The sequence below is a fragment of the Cokeromyces recurvatus genome (assembly GCF_025118155.1).
Source record: "Cokeromyces recurvatus strain NRRL 2243 chromosome Unknown BX663scaffold_13, whole genome shotgun sequence".
NCBI lineage: Eukaryota > Fungi > Mucoromycota > Mucoromycetes > Mucorales > Mucoraceae > Cokeromyces > Cokeromyces recurvatus.
In genome coordinates, this window is record NW_026251399.1 from 240024 (window position 1) to 257071 (window position 17048).

Here is a 17048-nt window from a genome sequence, read left to right on the forward strand (position 1 = left end):
TATATTATTTCTGATTTCTTCTGCTCTTTTGTCCCCATGATTCCGAAGAGGTTTTTATCAATTTTTTTTTTATTTTATTTAGGGAAGTGGGCTGGCTAGGGCAATATACTAGTATAATGAAATTGTTATGTGTTTATTGGTTATTTTTTATTTTAAATAAACTCTTTTAAATGGAAAAAAAAAATTGCTAAAATGGATATGAACATCAAAACAAATCAACGCTTTAGGCAATCAATGGGTTTATTAAACTCAGCACTGTTGCCTATATACCAAATCTTTTATTATTATTATTATTCATTTATTCATTTATATTACTTTCATACCTCTTTTTATTATCTATGACTTCAAAGGCTACCAACGAACAAGAAGAAGAAGGAAATATTGGAAATTGGTTTACAAATTGGTTTTTCACATCCAAAAGTGAAGAAACAGAACTGATAAGTAACCAACAAGAGTCGAACTATCAAAGAAACCAGCAAACATTATCATCATTAAGATCACAGAAGCGACGAGAGAGTCCTGTAGGCACTAAATCCTATTTAGATGCACCTAAAATGTCTCCTCAAACTGGGTTAGGTAGAAAGATGACTCGTAGGCGACTTGAGTTGACAAATAACAATCTTGTGGTGGATTGTCCTATACCGGACAGGCTCTTGAGTGCACTGACCTTTAATGAACATGAGGAATTCTCTAAGCTTCGATATACGGCAGTTACTTGTGAGCCTGATGAATTTGAAGCAAAAGGCTTTACCTTGAGACCAAAAATTTACAAAAGAGAAACAGAATTATTTATTGTGATGACTATGTATAATGTAAAGAAGAAAAAAAAAAGGTTTTTTTTTTCTTTTCTTAATGTTATAAATAGGAAGATGAAATCTTATTAACTAGAACATTACATGGTGTAATGAAAAATATTGCTCATATCTGCAGTCTAAAAAAGAATCCTGTTTGGGGACCAGAAGGATGGAAAAAAATTGTTGTTTGTATTGTAGCAGATGGTAGACAAGTAGTGAACAAAAGAGTCTTGAACGTACTTGCTTCGATGGGAATATATCAATCAGGAATAGCTAAAAATATTATAGACGATAAGCCTGTCAAAGCACATATTTATGAAGTAAAATATATACATATACATGTATATATATTATAATACAAATATCAACTGTATCCATTCTAAATATATATATGTATATATATTTATATTGTTGGCTAGTACACTACACAAATTTCAATTGACTCGGATATGAACATTAAAGGATCAGATAAGGTACATTATTATTATTATTATTATTATTTTGCTCTAATTCATACTATAGGGAATCGTTCCAGTTCAGGTTATGTTTTGCTTAAAAGAAAAAAACGCAAAAAAAATTAATTCGCATCGTTGGTTCTTTAATGCATTTGGACCTATCATTCAACCGAACATATGTGTTCTATTAGATGTAGGAACACGTCCTGGTAACAGTAGTATCTATCAACTTTGGAAAGTATTTCATCGTAACCCCCTAATAGGAGGTGCGTGTGGAGAGATACGTGCAATGACAGGGACAGCAGGATATCAACTCTTTATTAATCCACTTGTAGCAGCTCAAAATTTTGAATATAAAATGTCTAATATCCTTGATAAGCCACTTGAGAGTGTCTTTGGATACATCAGTGTCCTACCTGGCGCGTTTTCAGCTTATCGTTATGCAGCCCTAAAGAATGATGTAAACGGACATGGACCACTGGAAAAATATTTTATGGGCGAGGACTTACACGCAACCAATTCAGCAAAGTCGAATCTATTTGAAGCAAACATGTATCTTGCTGAGGACCGAATCCTATGTTTTGAATTAGTAGCCAAAAAGAATGAGAGATGGTTATTGCAGTACGTTGACAGTGCCTTTGCAGAGACTGACGTACCTAATCAGCTACCGGAATTTATTTCACAACGAAGACGATGGCTTAATGGATCATTTTTTGCAGGCATCTATGGACTTATTCATTTTAGAAAGTTTTGGAATAGTGGACATGGTGTTAATCGAACTTTGTTACTTATAATTGAAGGGATTTATAATATGATTAGTTTAATCTTTAGTTGGTTTGCTGTGGTAAGAATCTTAATAAATACGTATATATAAACATCCTTAATGAGGGCTTTATTATTATTATAGGGCAACTTTTATATTGCATTCTATTTTATAACAAAAAGTTTATCAGCATCAAATGTAGATCCATTTGGGAATGGATGGGGAGGTAGAATATTTGACTTGTGTAAATACACTTATGCTTTTTTGCTATTTATCATTTTCATTTGTTCTATGGGCAATCGACCTCAAAGGTAATAATAATAAAAAATAAAAATAAAAATAAAGCAAACAATCAATATAAACATAGACATCAAAAAAATCCTAACTTGTTTTAATATATAATATAGTTCAAAATTTTTGTTTATGACATGCTTGATTGGATTTGCATGTATTATGTGCTATATGCTGTTTTGTTCGTCATGGCTCATCTATAAAGGAATCCAGTTAGCGGCTAAAAAATATAATTGGACTTATGATACAACAACTAATTTTAATATTGCAATGAATGATTCAGGATTACGAAATATGATCATTTCTTTAGGATCAACTTATGGTATTTATTTTGTTGCAAGTTGTTTACATTGTCAGCCTTTTCATATGTTTACTAGCTTCTTGCCTTATTTATTACTTTTACCTGGTTACATTAACATTTTAAATATCTATGCATTTTGCAATACACATGACGTAAGGTAAACGATCTCTCTCTCTCTTTCTTTCTTTCTTTCTTTCTTTCTTTTTTTTTAATAATAATTAATAATGTATAATTAGCTGGGGGACTAAAGGAGATAATACTACTGCAAAGGATCTTGGTGTAGTTAAAGTAGAAGAACAAAATAAAGGAGTAAAAACTGTAGAAATTGAATTACCTGCCGATAAATACGATATTAATTGTCAATATGATGAAGTATTATTAGCACTTGATGAAAAACCTCTCAAGCACCAAGTATGAACCAACAATTAAAAAATAAAATAAAATGGGAAATATTCATTCAGCTGACTTTTTTTTTCTTCTTTTAGGAGGGTGGATCTTTAACTAAAGATGATTATTATAGATCTTTTAGAACACATCTTGTTCTTGTATGGATTGCATGTAATGCATTACTTGTTGTATTCATTACTGCGTCTGAATACGAGTCCATATTTAATGAATCTGTTGGCACAACATATATGTCTATTATGCTCTGGATCAATTGTGGTTTGGGTATCTTTCGTTTTGTAGGATCCATTATTTATTTATTGTTAGGCATTTTTACATCAGGATAATCAACCCTACATGATAGTTTTCTGTCTATATATAAAAATAAAACGACCATACATGTATATACACATCATATTCTGCCTTTTTCTTTTTTCTTTTAATTAAATAATGTATATAAATATTTATTATAATGTACAAAATTAAGAAAATAGGGTAGAGTTATGTATATATAAACAGTTAAAAATGATAATGGTATATATTAAATTAAAAGTAAGGCAATAAAAACAATTAAAATCGATACATGATGATAAGTTGGATTCCTAGTAGCAGAAGAACTAACGTGTTCAGAGATTGGTGTTTTATTTGCTACAGGAATACGAGCAGGTCCATTTGTATAGACACTAAGAGAAGGTTGTGGGTTTGACTTTGTCCCCACTAAATCTTGAGCTGGAGACCAGTATGATAAGTTGGGTCGAATTGTTTTGATGGATGTATTGTGCATTCGATATCCAAGGGCACCCATTAAGGTACGTAATTTAGGGCCAATAGGACCATCAGGATATAAAGAGTCTAGTTGACTTAGATCAACACCCTTATTAGCAAAATAGACCATGAGATAGTCTGAGGTATTTAAATAGATGGCCTCAGAGACATGACATAGAGACGATCCTGATAAAAATGGAATAGCCGTTTCAAGCCAAATATTCAATTCATTATCAACGACTGCCATTACATCAAGAGATGTATTTGCCTTTATATAAATTTGAGAGGCTTGATGATATGCATCCGAGTTATACCAGGCATTGGCTAAATCAACTGTATTTTTAAACATAATATTCGAATTGCCGAATTTATTTAGCTGTTGTGTGATGTTTGTAAAGGATTCTAATTCACCAGAGGATGTTGTATAGGATATGAACTTATCGAATGGAAATTCGACAAAACCCCAAAATGGCTGAGAAGCTTGATAGTTCGTAAGACTGCCTTTGTTTTCAGCTGAAGCAAGAAGGAAAGGTGTAATAAATTTATTTATATTCATCGGAAATAAAGGTGCCAAGTCAGAATAAAAGCTATCTGACCAAGAAGTAACAAATCCAAGTCCATGAATGATCTCGTGTATAACATTTCTTAAGAAATCTGTTTGACCTTGATTGATTTCATTAGGATTATCCTATAATAATTAAAGGACGGGAAAGGAAAGGAAAGAAAAAAAAAAAAGAAAAAAAAAAGGGACAAAGGTGTGAGTATATAAAACATGTACATTATACAATATATAAAAATATATATTACCACAAAATACCAATTAACATCGCTATTAAATTGTGCATTGATATCATAATGTATCCAATTTGGCTTTATATCTAAATCTGTGAATTGTTTCAATAAAGGTTGAGGATACATTCTTATTAAATTATCGGTATTATCAACCATAATATAAGATATAGAAGGATATGCTTCTCCAATGGATGCATAATCGCTCTTTTCAGTACAATCATTAAACTTTGTGCAAAAGCTAAAGTAAGATGCGCTTATAATTAGACGTGTTTCGAACCGAAATACTCTTGAAATCATTTCTGTTGCCATCTTTATCGTAGCATGAACACTTTCACATTCAGAATCGCTTGCTAAACAGTTCAAATCAAAATGAAGTTTATTATGTTTTATTTTCATAGCAACATCATCATTTGACAATGCTATTACTGAAATAGGTCGTTCCTTCGATATTTGACATTTTTGCAACGTATCATGAGCTCTATGTTGATGTTTAATACAATATAATTCTGAAGCCTGAACAAATAAATTAATAAATAATAAATAATATACTATATAATAGCATAGCAAAGACATGAAGAAGAAAAGTTGAATTAATCAATAAATGTTTATATGAAAGAAAGAAAGAAAAAAAAATGAATAAATAAATAAAATAAAGAAAGGTTGGTTTAATTTATTACTTTGGTTATATTTTATTTTTAAATCCCGTACTTTTTTTTTTTTCAAAAGTCTGCCAAGACTTAGTTCTATTTTTTGCTGTCAAACATATAACAATAGGTAGTCATTATGTGCGGAGTTAATAAGGTTTTACAAATACCAGTAACCAAAATAAAAATAAAATGTTGCACTTTTTTTTTAAAAAAAAAGCAGTGTTGTATGCTTTTAGAAAAGAGTGTCACATCGAAAAAAAAAATAGTGTTGTACTTTTCAAAAGTGTATTATATAATATCGTTGATAATAATTGTACAGTAATAATTAAAACGCTTAACAGAATAGCGGGCAAAGCCTTCAAAAAAAAAAAAATTATCCGTGAAACACAGTTAACAGCAGCTGCATTTAGTATGTTGAATAAGTATAAGCTCTCTTTTCACATCACTCTCAACAGCTAGACCAATATTGTTCAATTGGGCTTTGGAGAATAATTAAATATACTTGTAGCGGCACTAGTCGATCATTTTGTCTGTATGTATAGCCGTATTATCTATAATCAGATAAAATACCTTAAAGTTGTTTCTGTCTAAGATATAACTGATATTTGAAATATTAACCAACTAAAAGTTGCCATTAGTATTTTTTTTTTATAACTTTGACATTCTTTCTATCTAACTTCCTTTTGTTACTGCTGTTGTTGTTATTGCAGAGTCTGAAGTAGGCTTTCTTAAAGATATGACGATAACACGCCTAAAAAAAGTAAGAGTCATGCTCCTATCGATAGAAGCAATAGTTTTAGTAAACTTATCTTTAGTAGACCATTCTCTACTACACACAATATGCAGTTTGGGATCCTGATTTGCCTAAGAAGACATAATTACGTTCAAAATCTGTATCTTTATTTGCAAAAAGAAGAAAAAAAAAAAGAGAAAAACCTGCTCCACACGATTCTTTTTATCATCCTTAAATTATCTCTTCTGTATTACGCTTTGTAGATATTTTTTTTCCTTGATCTTTTTATGAATAAGATACAGGAATTCTTTATTTTTATTTTTGTGTAAAGACTGACTTAATCAACACTAAACTCTCAACATATTTTTTTTTTGAATGCAATTCTTTTTTTTTTATATATATTGGATAGTTAAATAGCGGATATGTTAATGTAACTGATCCTAAAATTAATTTGACCCTGTTTTAAAGAGGACATACAATGCCTCCCCCTTTTTCCTTCAGGTAATATTATCATCTATTAATCGTTGTTTGTTTGAAGCTATAAGCAGAAGCTTTGGAAATATCAAACTTATTCTGCTATGATGATGGTATTAATACTATCGTTTAACAGACAAAGGAGCCATTTAGTTTGTTGACGGATGTAATCACAGTAAGTCGAAGGGAGATTTTTTTTTTCTTTAAACAAAAATATCATGTCGATTTGATTGATATTATAAAGAGGGACACCCTCTGAGATAATTGTTGTATTTGCTTTCATTTTGAAAATATTCAAAATGATACAAATGCTCTTTCTCCACAATGATGAAAAAATTCATTTAAAATTATAAAATTTATTATAAACCTTTGCAAGATTTAATTTTATTATTATTCATTTCTTTGTCTGTTCCAGTGTGTTTTTTTTTTCATCTGTTTCCTTCGATAGCTTGTGCAGATCAGTGATCAGCTCTTTAAAGCTAAACAGTCTATTATACTGAGTTATATGTATTCATATCTATATCGCAGCTGCTGCTCTACAATAATAATAATAAAGCTAATAAATCTGGTTTATTTTATTGGCTAATTATTTTTGTCTATGCTTCAAGTCACAATCATCATTGCTCTAAAGTAAATTGTATTGTGATATTTATGCAACTAAATAATACTTTTTTTTATTTTTTTATTTTAATAGTAATCTCGACATAAATGCACAGAAAAGAAGAAGAAGAAGAAGAAGAAGAAACAGCAGTAATTTACATTATTCAAAGAAAAAAAAAAAAACTTATTGTTGATCAATGTCCACGAGAACATTTACTTTTTATTTATATTTTTTTCTAGGTTAAACAAAGAGATTGGCTTCTTCATGACATCATTCCACACATGCTAGAAAAGCTCAAAGCTCAACTAGAGGTATTTAGCTTAAAATAAAACGTATGCACAAAGTATAATAATGGATGAATTATAGAAAAGTCACACTCTTTTAACAAGTCAAAGTATATAAAAAATATATATCGTTGGATAGCCTTTCATTTTTATTCATTGTTCTCTCTCTTTTTTTTTTTTTTTCTCTCTCTCTCCCTCTTCAAAGCTAAAACAGATTCTTTACCTTTAACACAGTAAGAAACTAACACAAGTAAATCGGCATTATTCTAAAGAATGTTTATAGGAATGATACACTTAAAGGATTTATAACATTTGCAGGATTTTATATAACTAAAGCTGTAAGAAAGAACTGTTTAATAGAGCACCAAGTATTAACATAAAAAAAAATTTGACTAGGAACTACAAATAAAGTTGACTAATTATCATCCAGATTCACCTATTAAAGCAACCATCACAAATGAAGCTCCTTATTTTTTGGAACAAGTAATGTTTAAGAAGCTGTATATGACTAGGATGATTGAAATAGTAGACTAAACAACTCTATAATTATAGACACAACAAGCAACAAATTATATTCTTTTAGCTCTTGATCGAATTAAAACGTTTACAGTATCTTCCTATAAACAAGAGACTATTGAAGTATGCAACTGAATTATCTTTATTCTTCGAAATATAAAAGACTTAATACGTAGCATATATAGTTTTTAGAAGACATGTATCAAAGTATAGAGTATGCATTGCACGCATTCAATTATCCAAATGAAGCATCCTTATTTCCTTATAAAGTTTGTCATCCAAAAGTAATATAGGATACTTGTGAGGCGAAACAAAAAAAAAAATAATAATAATATCCCCTTTATGTCAATCTCTGACAGATATACATCTTTTCATAGTTTTTTAATCCTCCTCTAAAACAAGACCTTATTATCGAATTTTGTATACAGGATATCTTTATTGCTTGCAATATATATGCTCTTGATTACAATTTTTTGAAACATGGAACAAAAGTAATGCCTGATAATCAGCGCTCATTTGTGTAAGTTAAATAATACACAAAGGAACATTTATATATCTATCCTTTTTTTTTCTATAGAACTTATAAAGATAAGCCAGTTATGATCCTGGGCGAGATAAAAAGTCAAACTCAATCACCCACTTTAACCGAGTTAAAAAGTTCTTTGAAACTAATACTTGAATGGTGTCAAACTTATAAACAAATGTTGCTTCAAATTGAAGCTTAATAAATAACTTTTTTTTTTGTTTGTTTGTTTTCTAATATGAATGACAAATTCGAAAACTACTACTTATTTATATAGCTATTAACATCTATGTAGATGAATGACCATAAAGCAAATTAAATCTGGACTAGTATCAACTTAATAAGCCCTATATACAACTACAGTAGATATAATAAAATATATATTTATTTGTAAAAACAAAAAAAAAAGGGAAAAATCCAAAAAAAAGGAAAAAAAAAAAAAGAAAAAGAAAAAGAAAAGAAAAAAAAAAAAAAGAGTGAAAAAAACAACAACAATATATATAAACAGTAATAATAACTAGTATATAGTAGTATAGAATAAAAATTATATATACTATAAGGGTATCCATAATACATGTCTAAACTTGTGCAAGTTTCTTTGAATATGTTGCAATAAATTCAACTATACCGGGCTTGATTTTCTCTGCTTGAGTTAAAACAATTATGAAATCTGCCATATGATATAAAGCTAGTGCATTCATCATCCTAGTGATCAGATCATTATCAATAGGCTGACAGAGAATGATAGGTCTTTATATAAAAAGAGAAATTAAAACAGATGACTATCATTATTCATATTATTTTTCGCCTTACGTTTCATCCTGGACAAATTTGATCATTGCAAGTGCTCTCCTAACTAATACTCTTCTCCACTGCCGAATATAAGATTCCCTTAATCTAACAGGTAATCTATGAGCTTCATCTAATAGTGTTTGGACCATGGGCGCGATAGATTCTGTCTTTTCCAATATATAATGCCGTTTACTAATAAATAAATAAAAGCAGGTCAGATAACGATTAAGGACTATTTTAACAAAAAACTTGACTTACTTCCAATCGTTTAAATTGAAGTTTGTTGTATTATTTTCACTAACAAAATTGACTAAATTTTCTTCTAATTTGGAAGAAATAAGGGTTTGATATTGTGATCTAAGCTGATCATAATTATTATATAATGGAGTCCTCTTAACAATGAATCGTGTCATATCAACATACGTAGTCGGAATAGCTGATTTTAGAATAGCCAACTCGATCTTTGTATCCATTTCTTCGACATCCTTCATTTAATATATTAAAAAGAGTTTTTTTTAAAAAAAAAAGAAAAAAAAAAGAATGAAACATGTACCTGTATTAATAAGCCTTGTAAATATAAGTCAGGCATATAATGATGGTGTTTTCTAGCATGGCTTGATCTACTACGTTCTTCTACTGATAGAAATAATGCCAATGTGTTTATTAACTAATAATAATGAATGAGATATAAATATAATTTTTTTTCTCTCTCTCTCTCTTGTTTTATTATAGATGCATATACAAACCCTGTTCATATTTGTTAATGTATTACCAACTAAGAGCGTGGAGCCAAATGTTTGTAAATGAGATGTAATAACTCTAATCAGAATAGTATCAGGTAAATACAGTTTGTACACTATATTTGAAACATTTATATTTTACAAACTTGGCAATAAATGGTGATTCTAGCATTTGCTTTGATTCACAATCTAGAAGGGTATGGCTTGTCTATTATAAAATAAGTTCAATATATCATAATAAAGTAGAATGTATGAATATACCTTGGCGCATTCAATTGGCAATGAAACTGACTCTAAATCCATAATTGATTTTACAAAGGGAAATAACTTTTCAGTAGTAAAAAAATTCAAAGCAACTGACCATGACTATAGATAAAAAAAAAAAAAAAGATTAAACATCATCAGATAAGATAAGTTAGAAATCATCTTACAATAGAGGAATGACGTTTATAGATTTTGCGTAACTTTAAAAGTGGCTCGACCAGTTCTGTTGGTATACGATCGCACAAAATATGAAAATACTGAGAAAAATTTCGTAAATAACGTACAGGTACGACTAATACAAGTGCGCATAAATATTCTAAAGTAGGATCATTGAATAAAAAACCAGTACAGATAATTGCTTGTTTATGAAGAACAATCCATTTAGGCTCAACTCCATTTAATATACGTCCTATTTCACCATTCAACACTTGTCTACCGATTAACATTTGATATTCTTCTTCAAGGGGCTCAGTTGACCATACTTTTTCTACTTTAGGTCCAACAAGGTTTGACCACTGAATTAATAATATAGCAGAAAAGAAAGATGACTCAAAGAGTTGCAATTCAGACGCATTTGATGTTGTTGAACTTTTTTTATATATTTTCTTATTATTATTATTTTTTGTTTCTGTTTATATAAATAAAAAGACGGAATTAAATAAATGTATATAAATACAAATACAACGCATTAGTTTTAGGTTACCTTTAACTGCATCTTGTAGTGCTACAATGGCCTCTGAGGGCCCTTTTGTTAACGGAATGGGCAAATGAAGTTCAGTCAACATGGCTGTATTGTTTTTATTATTATAGACATCTAATAATTGGGGAGAGGACATTGGGGAAGAAATATTAGAATGTGCTTCAAATGCAGGTGATCTAATGTGATGATGATGATGATGATGATGTGATTGTTTTCGTTGTAAATCATTGTTAACTGAGTCATCTTCATTTATGGTTATTGGTGGATTTAGATCTAGGTGAGAATTGTCAGATGCTGCACTACCTGTCACTACTGCAGTAGTAATTATTTCAAGTGTCTGAAGGGCAGTAGTTGAAGCAGTAGCCTTTGACTTTGTTAAACGTGTACGTTGAGGTGCCTGATCAGCCATTTTTTTTTTTTTTTTGAACAAGAAAAGAAAAAAAAAAAAAAAGGAAAATATAATTTTTTTTTTCTTTTTTTGATGTAAAAATAAAATAACCGAAAAACTTGAGATAATATTCCAGCATTTTTTTTTCTTTTCTTTTTTTTTTTTTTTTAGAAAACACTCAAGTGCTTTCATACCAAACCATTACTATAAACTGACTCAAGATAGCAAAAAGGGCTGTATTATATATAATAATACGTATATAAAGAAACCAAAATAAAATAAAATAAAATAAAATAAATAAAAGAAATTGTACTATACGAGATATCTATTAGTTAATATGAATACACTTTCTCTTATCTTTATATAATAAAAAGCTAGTCAATGTATGTACTACACATGTTTATATACTTTCTTTGAGATGATGTATTATTGATTTGATAATAATGATAAAAAGAAAAAGTAGCCATGTTTATGATTGTGGTGAATCACCTTTGAGTTCCTTGAAATCATCATCATCTTCATCGTAATACCAACTTGTGAGTTCAACCCCATAAGGTTTAGGTCTTAATTCATATACTCTATTTAATATAAAATAGTAAGAATTAGGGTATATGCCATATAAAGTAATCACTTACGTATGAATAGGAACTAGCATATGCGGCATTTGAGTTTGTGACCATTCTAATAAATAACCAAGTAAAATACGTAAAACTACTCTATGAGTTATAATTAAGCAGGATTGACTCATTCTTTCTAGTTCTATAATCATAGATTGTAATCTATGAATAACATCTATATACGACTCTCCTCCTATACCAGGGTATCTATAAAATAATTTGTTTTCTTGTCTTGCCTTGAACTCAGTAGGATACTGCGCCTTAATTTCCTCATAAGTCATTCCTTCTCTACTCTAAAAAGAACAAAAAAATAAGCAATCATCATAATATGGGCTATGTGTGTTATCCTTACTCCTGAATTGATTTCATTTAAAAATCTAATATGCTTATCGTATATTCAACAAGTCAGTCTTTGAATGTATGCTCTATTTATATTTTGTAATTAAGTTTTACCTTAATATCATATTCATCTGGATCAAATGCCTCTGCTGTTTGCATTGATCTTTTCAGCATACTGGTCCATATCGTGAACTGAGAATTATTAATTGCTTCTGCTGTTGCTCTCACTTTTGCATCTTTATGTTCCTCTTCTTGTGATTCATCATCTGAATCTTTCAACGGATCCTTTGCCTCACTCTCTTCTTGGATTTTTCTCTTTGCTAGGTCTAAAGCAAATGCAATCCGTCGTTGTCTAACGAATCTTGACAAAGCTCTAGAAAATCTTCTACCCTTTCCAGATAACTATAGAATGTATATGTGTATTAATAGAATGAATAAATAAAATCAATAAATCGAAGAATAGAGTACCGGAGCATCACCACCAATTCTACCCAATAGATTATCTTCACTTTCACCATGACGTGTAACGAATATTTGACGTTCTAAAAGAATAAACGAAATTAGGATGATGGTATGATTCAATTTGCTTTCAAACTAACCTGCCAGATTGAAATTCATTAGATAAAAGACACATTGACCAGAGAGGTATCCTGAAATGTTATAAGCGATTACTTTTTTGCCTACATTCACCAGCTTACAATACTGAATATCATGTTCCTCTTCCCAATCTCCTACTGAGTCATATGCCTTTTCATAATTAGCAACACGATGTCTAAAATCGGATAAAGCTTTAGCTGGATTCATGTCTTTGTAATCTGGTCCAGAGAGTTTCAATCGAAAATTACGTTCCAAAACCTATACATACATGAATAAAATCAATTGCGATATTCAATGTTAATTATTTGTGTGTGTGTGTGTGTTTATATTTACCATTTTATCAGTACAAACAGACTCTAATATTAAAACTTTAATATCAGGTTCTTTTGATAAACGATCAATTAACAACTGTCTATACATACATGGATATATATATATTTAAGCTTATTTCCTTTCCTTTCCTTTCCTTTTCTTTTACTATAAAATAGATATAGATCACACTAACCTTCTTTGAATTGTAGAGTTTGTAGCATCATGAATAGCAACACGTCCACCAGAACGTAACCATTCAATCAATCGTTCAAGTACCTTTATGGCCAATTCATCTCGTATTTTATTTCCATCTTTATTATTTGGATCAAAAAAATCCGCTGATTGATCATATTGATGTAAGGCTTCATTTTCACGACGCAAGTTACCCACATTGAAAACCTAATGTATATTTCATATTAAGCCTAATTATTCATATTGTATTTATCATTTTTACTTTTGTATTATATTGTAACCAGTTTAGATAACGTCTTAATTTTTTGACAATATAACTTTTCCCTCTTGCTGGTAACCCAACTAAAAAATAAAATAAGAATATATAAAGATTTGTTTCTATAGTTTAAAAAGAAAGGAAAATTTTTACCCATTATAACTACTAATTTACTATCTATTTGACGTTCAGTTCTTAGTTCTAATTAAGGAAATGAAAAAATAAAAAAAAAAAAGTGTGAGGAGACAGATAAAGAGAGGAGTTTAGATTTCTTCTTAGGGTCATTGTTTACGTAAATGCGTGATAAAATAGTACATTACTTGGTGTGATTATAGTATGAACAGCACCAGGAACATCAAATCCAATACTATGTCTTGCAACAATAGTTGATTCTTCTAATCTTTTTTTCCTGATAGGTGGTTTAATTGATTGATGTAATATGGGTTGGTCATCATCGGTATTGCATTCATTAGTAGTAACATCACTACTCATTATCGTATTTTCTGGTTCTTCAGTTACTTGAAAAGAAGGTAAATCTAATGAAAATCGTGCCAATTCTTCTGCTTCAAGGTCTTTGTCTGTCTTTAGAACAGGTAAAGTCCTATTTCGACGAGTTGCATTATATCTTGAAAATATACTTTCTTTTCTTTCTTTATTCATATCTATTATATATTTATATAAAAGAAAAAGAAAAGGAAAAAAGGAAAAAAAAAAAGAGGGAGAAAAGAAGAAAAGAAGAAAAGAAGAAGAAGAAGAAGAAAAAAAAGAAGGTTAAAAGTGACGAGACAAAATATAGAGTTTGTTTTATTTTTATTTTGTTAGTCTCTATTATAGTTGTGATGTATTTATTGTGTAACCGTTTTTTTTTCCCTCCAATTTTATGATGATTGTTATCTACAGTAGTAACATTTAGCGCATAAAACTATGTAATATGGGTTACAACTATGATGTTAATTTCTTTATATAAACAAATAATGTTTTTTGCTACTACTGTAGTATAAACGGATTATACACAATATCATAAACATGAACATTTATTTCCTCTTAACAAAAGGAATAAAACAAAACAATAGTATCGAGTTTTATAGCTAGTCTCGATATCACTGTTCTATATATGTATATATTTAGAGAGAGAGAGAGAGAGAGAGATTATTTAAAATGACTATTCTAGCTACATAACTAAGTAGTCCCCGTAGTTACTTTAATAATTTCTACTTGATGTTGATATAATATACATTGTTTGTACCAATATTCGTTCAGATAGTATTCAAGCATAGTAGTCACAGAGTTGTGTTCTCTAATCAAATGGTCAAAAAGAAAAGAAAATAGAATCGATACACTTGAATTTATTACTTTTTTTTTTTTCCTTATTCTATAGTTTAGCTATAATTTGTTGAATTTTTTATTTTTATTATTATTATTAAAAAAGTAAATTATGTATATTTCCATTACATGGTTCATAATCAAAATGGATTAGTAGTAAAATAATTTAATTCTTCTAAAAGTGGAATATGATTTAAATCAAGCTGCACTACACTACCAAATAAATTTACAAAAATAGTGTAAATAGGATACCAATAGTAGCAGCAATAAGTGTAACATGTAATAGAGAGATTGTAGAAGTATATGCTCTATTTTCTATATTTTGTGCAATCATCTTAACATCATCATCTTTAGGAATATTAATAGTTGTACTGAGAACAATTGGCTTTTGACCTTGATGGTATCCAGCTTGTTTAAAAGAAAATTTATCAGAGACATATTCCATAGTACTATTAGCAGCTATAATAATAATAATTAATAGTGAGTATCCCCACCCTTTTTTTTTCTTTCTTTCTTCGTTTGTTTATATTCATATATCTATTTTGCTTACATTTTTTATAAGGAATGGGATCTTTAAGACATCCATCCAAGCGAACCATCGTATAGCCTTCCTCAGCAATTGTATTCACGATATAAGGTACAGCATCCAAGGAACCAGTATAGGGCAAATCATATTGTACAGCAATAAATGAACCTTTCGAATCATACGTATCCTTGTATTTTTTAAATGTCTGTGAATAAACATCTTGTATAGAGCCAGCACCTGTCTTGACATCTTTCTTATTATAATCTTGGCTATCTAAATTATAACCCACAAGAACAAATCCAAGTTTGTTTAATATATCTTCTGTACGACTATCTCTTTTCTCAGTATAATGAAGACGAACGTATTTAGGGGCAACCTGGATGACGGTCTCGATTGCATAAGCGTTATTAAGAATGTCCTGTCGGAGTTCTTCATCTGTTAATTGATTCGAATCGTCGCCAGGAACGCGATACATCATGCCAATAAAGTGGCCTGCATTATATGTATTTTGGACAACGAGTGCATATTGCTGCATAGATAACCATGTTGCGTTAACAAAAAAATTGGCACGTGCATCTGCCTGGTTCAATTGACGAACGATTTTTGCCGTAGCGTCGCTAGGTCCTTCACCCTAAATTATTATTATTATTAGTATAAGGAATGCATTGATTTTATTAGAATAACTTACATAGGTTACAGCAACTTGCCCTTGAGTTTTACAATTGGTAGCTATAGCTATAGGAGCATTTATTGTTGTTGAGGTACTTTCATGATCTATATGTGTAGATAGATCAGCTTTTTCTTAAAAAAAAATAAAAAAAATAAAATAAAATAAAATAAAATAAAATAAAATAAAATAAAATACAAGTTAATAATCTTATGCAAACAGATTCTTTCTCTTTCTTTTTTTTTTAAATTCTTTACGATACCTTTTTCATAAGTAGTTGAGCTAGAAATGAAAGAGGTATCCTCATTCAGGGTCGAAGTAGCAGTAAAAGTGGGGAGAGGAATAGTAGCATCGTGTTCCTTATTTTTATCCAAGAATTCATAACCTTGAGAGGAAGGCAAGGCTGGACTACCATTTTCTCCAAATTCATCATTGGATTTAGCAATTTCATCATGAGTTTCAACTAACTCGCCCTTTTCATCTACTCTAATGACCTTGATAATATCCTCTATCATGATGGTTGGGGAAGCAAGACCATCAACCGCTTCGCTTTCTTTAGCTGCAAGAGCATAAAGCACAAAACTGGATAAAAAAATAATAATAATCGCTGCTACCGCCAAAATAAAAATAAAAAAAAATTATATCAATTAATTCATTTCATTTCATTACTAAGTATTCATTCTTTGATTGATTTTTTTTTTTTTTTACCTATCCTTTGAAAGTATTTCATTACAAGAATAGTTATTTTTTTTTTAATTAATAAAAAGAAGATAAGAAGAAAAAAATATAAAAAAAAGCAGTTTTTTATATAATTACATTCTTGAGTGCAGCAGCCATTATCGAATAATAATCTTAAAATTAGAATAAATATATTTTAATATCATTCCATACATGTACGTAATATTATTATGTTTCTGCCGACTTTTATTTAAGAGTAATACATTAAAAAAAGTCGATACAATATTACGTAGAGAACCTTTTATGCATTTTTTTTTTTTTTTTTTTTTTTTTT

At 29.5% G+C, this 17048-nt stretch overlaps 6 protein-coding genes across 6 annotated transcripts; 2 read left to right on the forward strand and 4 right to left on the reverse strand.

Moving 5' to 3' along the window:
• The first annotated feature begins 314 nt into the window (after positions 1–314).
• On the forward strand, positions 315–3090 carry BX663DRAFT_509968 (chitin synthase 1). The gene is made up of 7 exons (XM_051527698.1): positions 315–812; positions 866–1114; positions 1214–1267; positions 1317–2093; positions 2157–2323; positions 2420–2761; positions 2841–3090. Exons 1-7 carry the CDS (start codon positions 339–341, stop codon positions 3019–3021), a joined length of 2244 nt encoding a protein of 747 aa, XP_051382635.1. The 5' UTR covers positions 315–338; the 3' UTR covers positions 3022–3090.
• A 439-nt stretch (positions 3091–3529) lies between these two features.
• BX663DRAFT_434777 (uncharacterized protein) lies at positions 3530–4842 on the reverse strand (the record flags this gene model as incomplete). Its single annotated transcript, XM_051523081.1, has 2 exons — positions 3530–4441; positions 4561–4842. 2 exons carry the CDS (start codon positions 4840–4842, stop codon positions 3530–3532), a joined length of 1194 nt encoding a protein of 397 aa, XP_051382636.1.
• A 2250-nt stretch (positions 4843–7092) lies between these two features.
• On the forward strand, positions 7093–8675 carry BX663DRAFT_509995 (RAVE subunit 2/Rogdi). The gene is made up of 9 exons (XM_051527699.1): positions 7093–7149; positions 7240–7311; positions 7367–7394; positions 7490–7517; positions 7568–7622; positions 7681–7767; positions 7837–7923; positions 7986–8084; positions 8178–8675. Exons 1-9 carry the CDS (start codon positions 7108–7110, stop codon positions 8322–8324), a joined length of 645 nt encoding a protein of 214 aa, XP_051382637.1. The 5' UTR covers positions 7093–7107; the 3' UTR covers positions 8325–8675.
• A 457-nt stretch (positions 8676–9132) lies between these two features.
• BX663DRAFT_435125 (uncharacterized protein) lies at positions 9133–9588 on the reverse strand (the record flags this gene model as incomplete). The annotated part of the gene is made up of 2 exons (XM_051523101.1): positions 9133–9307; positions 9374–9588. The coding sequence occupies 2 exons, from the start codon at positions 9586–9588 to the stop codon at positions 9133–9135; spliced, it is 390 nt and encodes a 129-aa protein (XP_051382638.1).
• Positions 9589–11524: 1936 nt separating this feature from the next.
• BX663DRAFT_510015 (6-phosphofructo-2-kinase-domain-containing protein) lies at positions 11525–14269 on the reverse strand. Its single transcript, XM_051527700.1, has 11 exons — positions 13841–14269; positions 13674–13721; positions 13527–13606; positions 13266–13471; positions 13094–13172; positions 12763–13018; positions 12632–12705; positions 12278–12565; positions 12177–12209; positions 11843–12117; positions 11525–11785 (listed from the first exon to the last, which is right to left on the reverse strand). Exons 1-11 carry the CDS (start codon positions 14178–14180, stop codon positions 11677–11679), a joined length of 1788 nt encoding a protein of 595 aa, XP_051382639.1. The 5' UTR covers positions 14181–14269; the 3' UTR covers positions 11525–11676.
• Positions 14270–15069: 800 nt separating this feature from the next.
• On the reverse strand, positions 15070–16873 carry BX663DRAFT_486464 (uncharacterized protein; the record flags this gene model as incomplete). Its single annotated transcript, XM_051524680.1, has 6 exons — positions 15070–15302; positions 15394–16000; positions 16058–16170; positions 16299–16618; positions 16745–16749; positions 16853–16873. 6 exons carry the CDS (start codon positions 16871–16873, stop codon positions 15070–15072), a joined length of 1299 nt encoding a protein of 432 aa, XP_051382640.1.
• Positions 16874–17048: the final 175 nt, after the last annotated feature.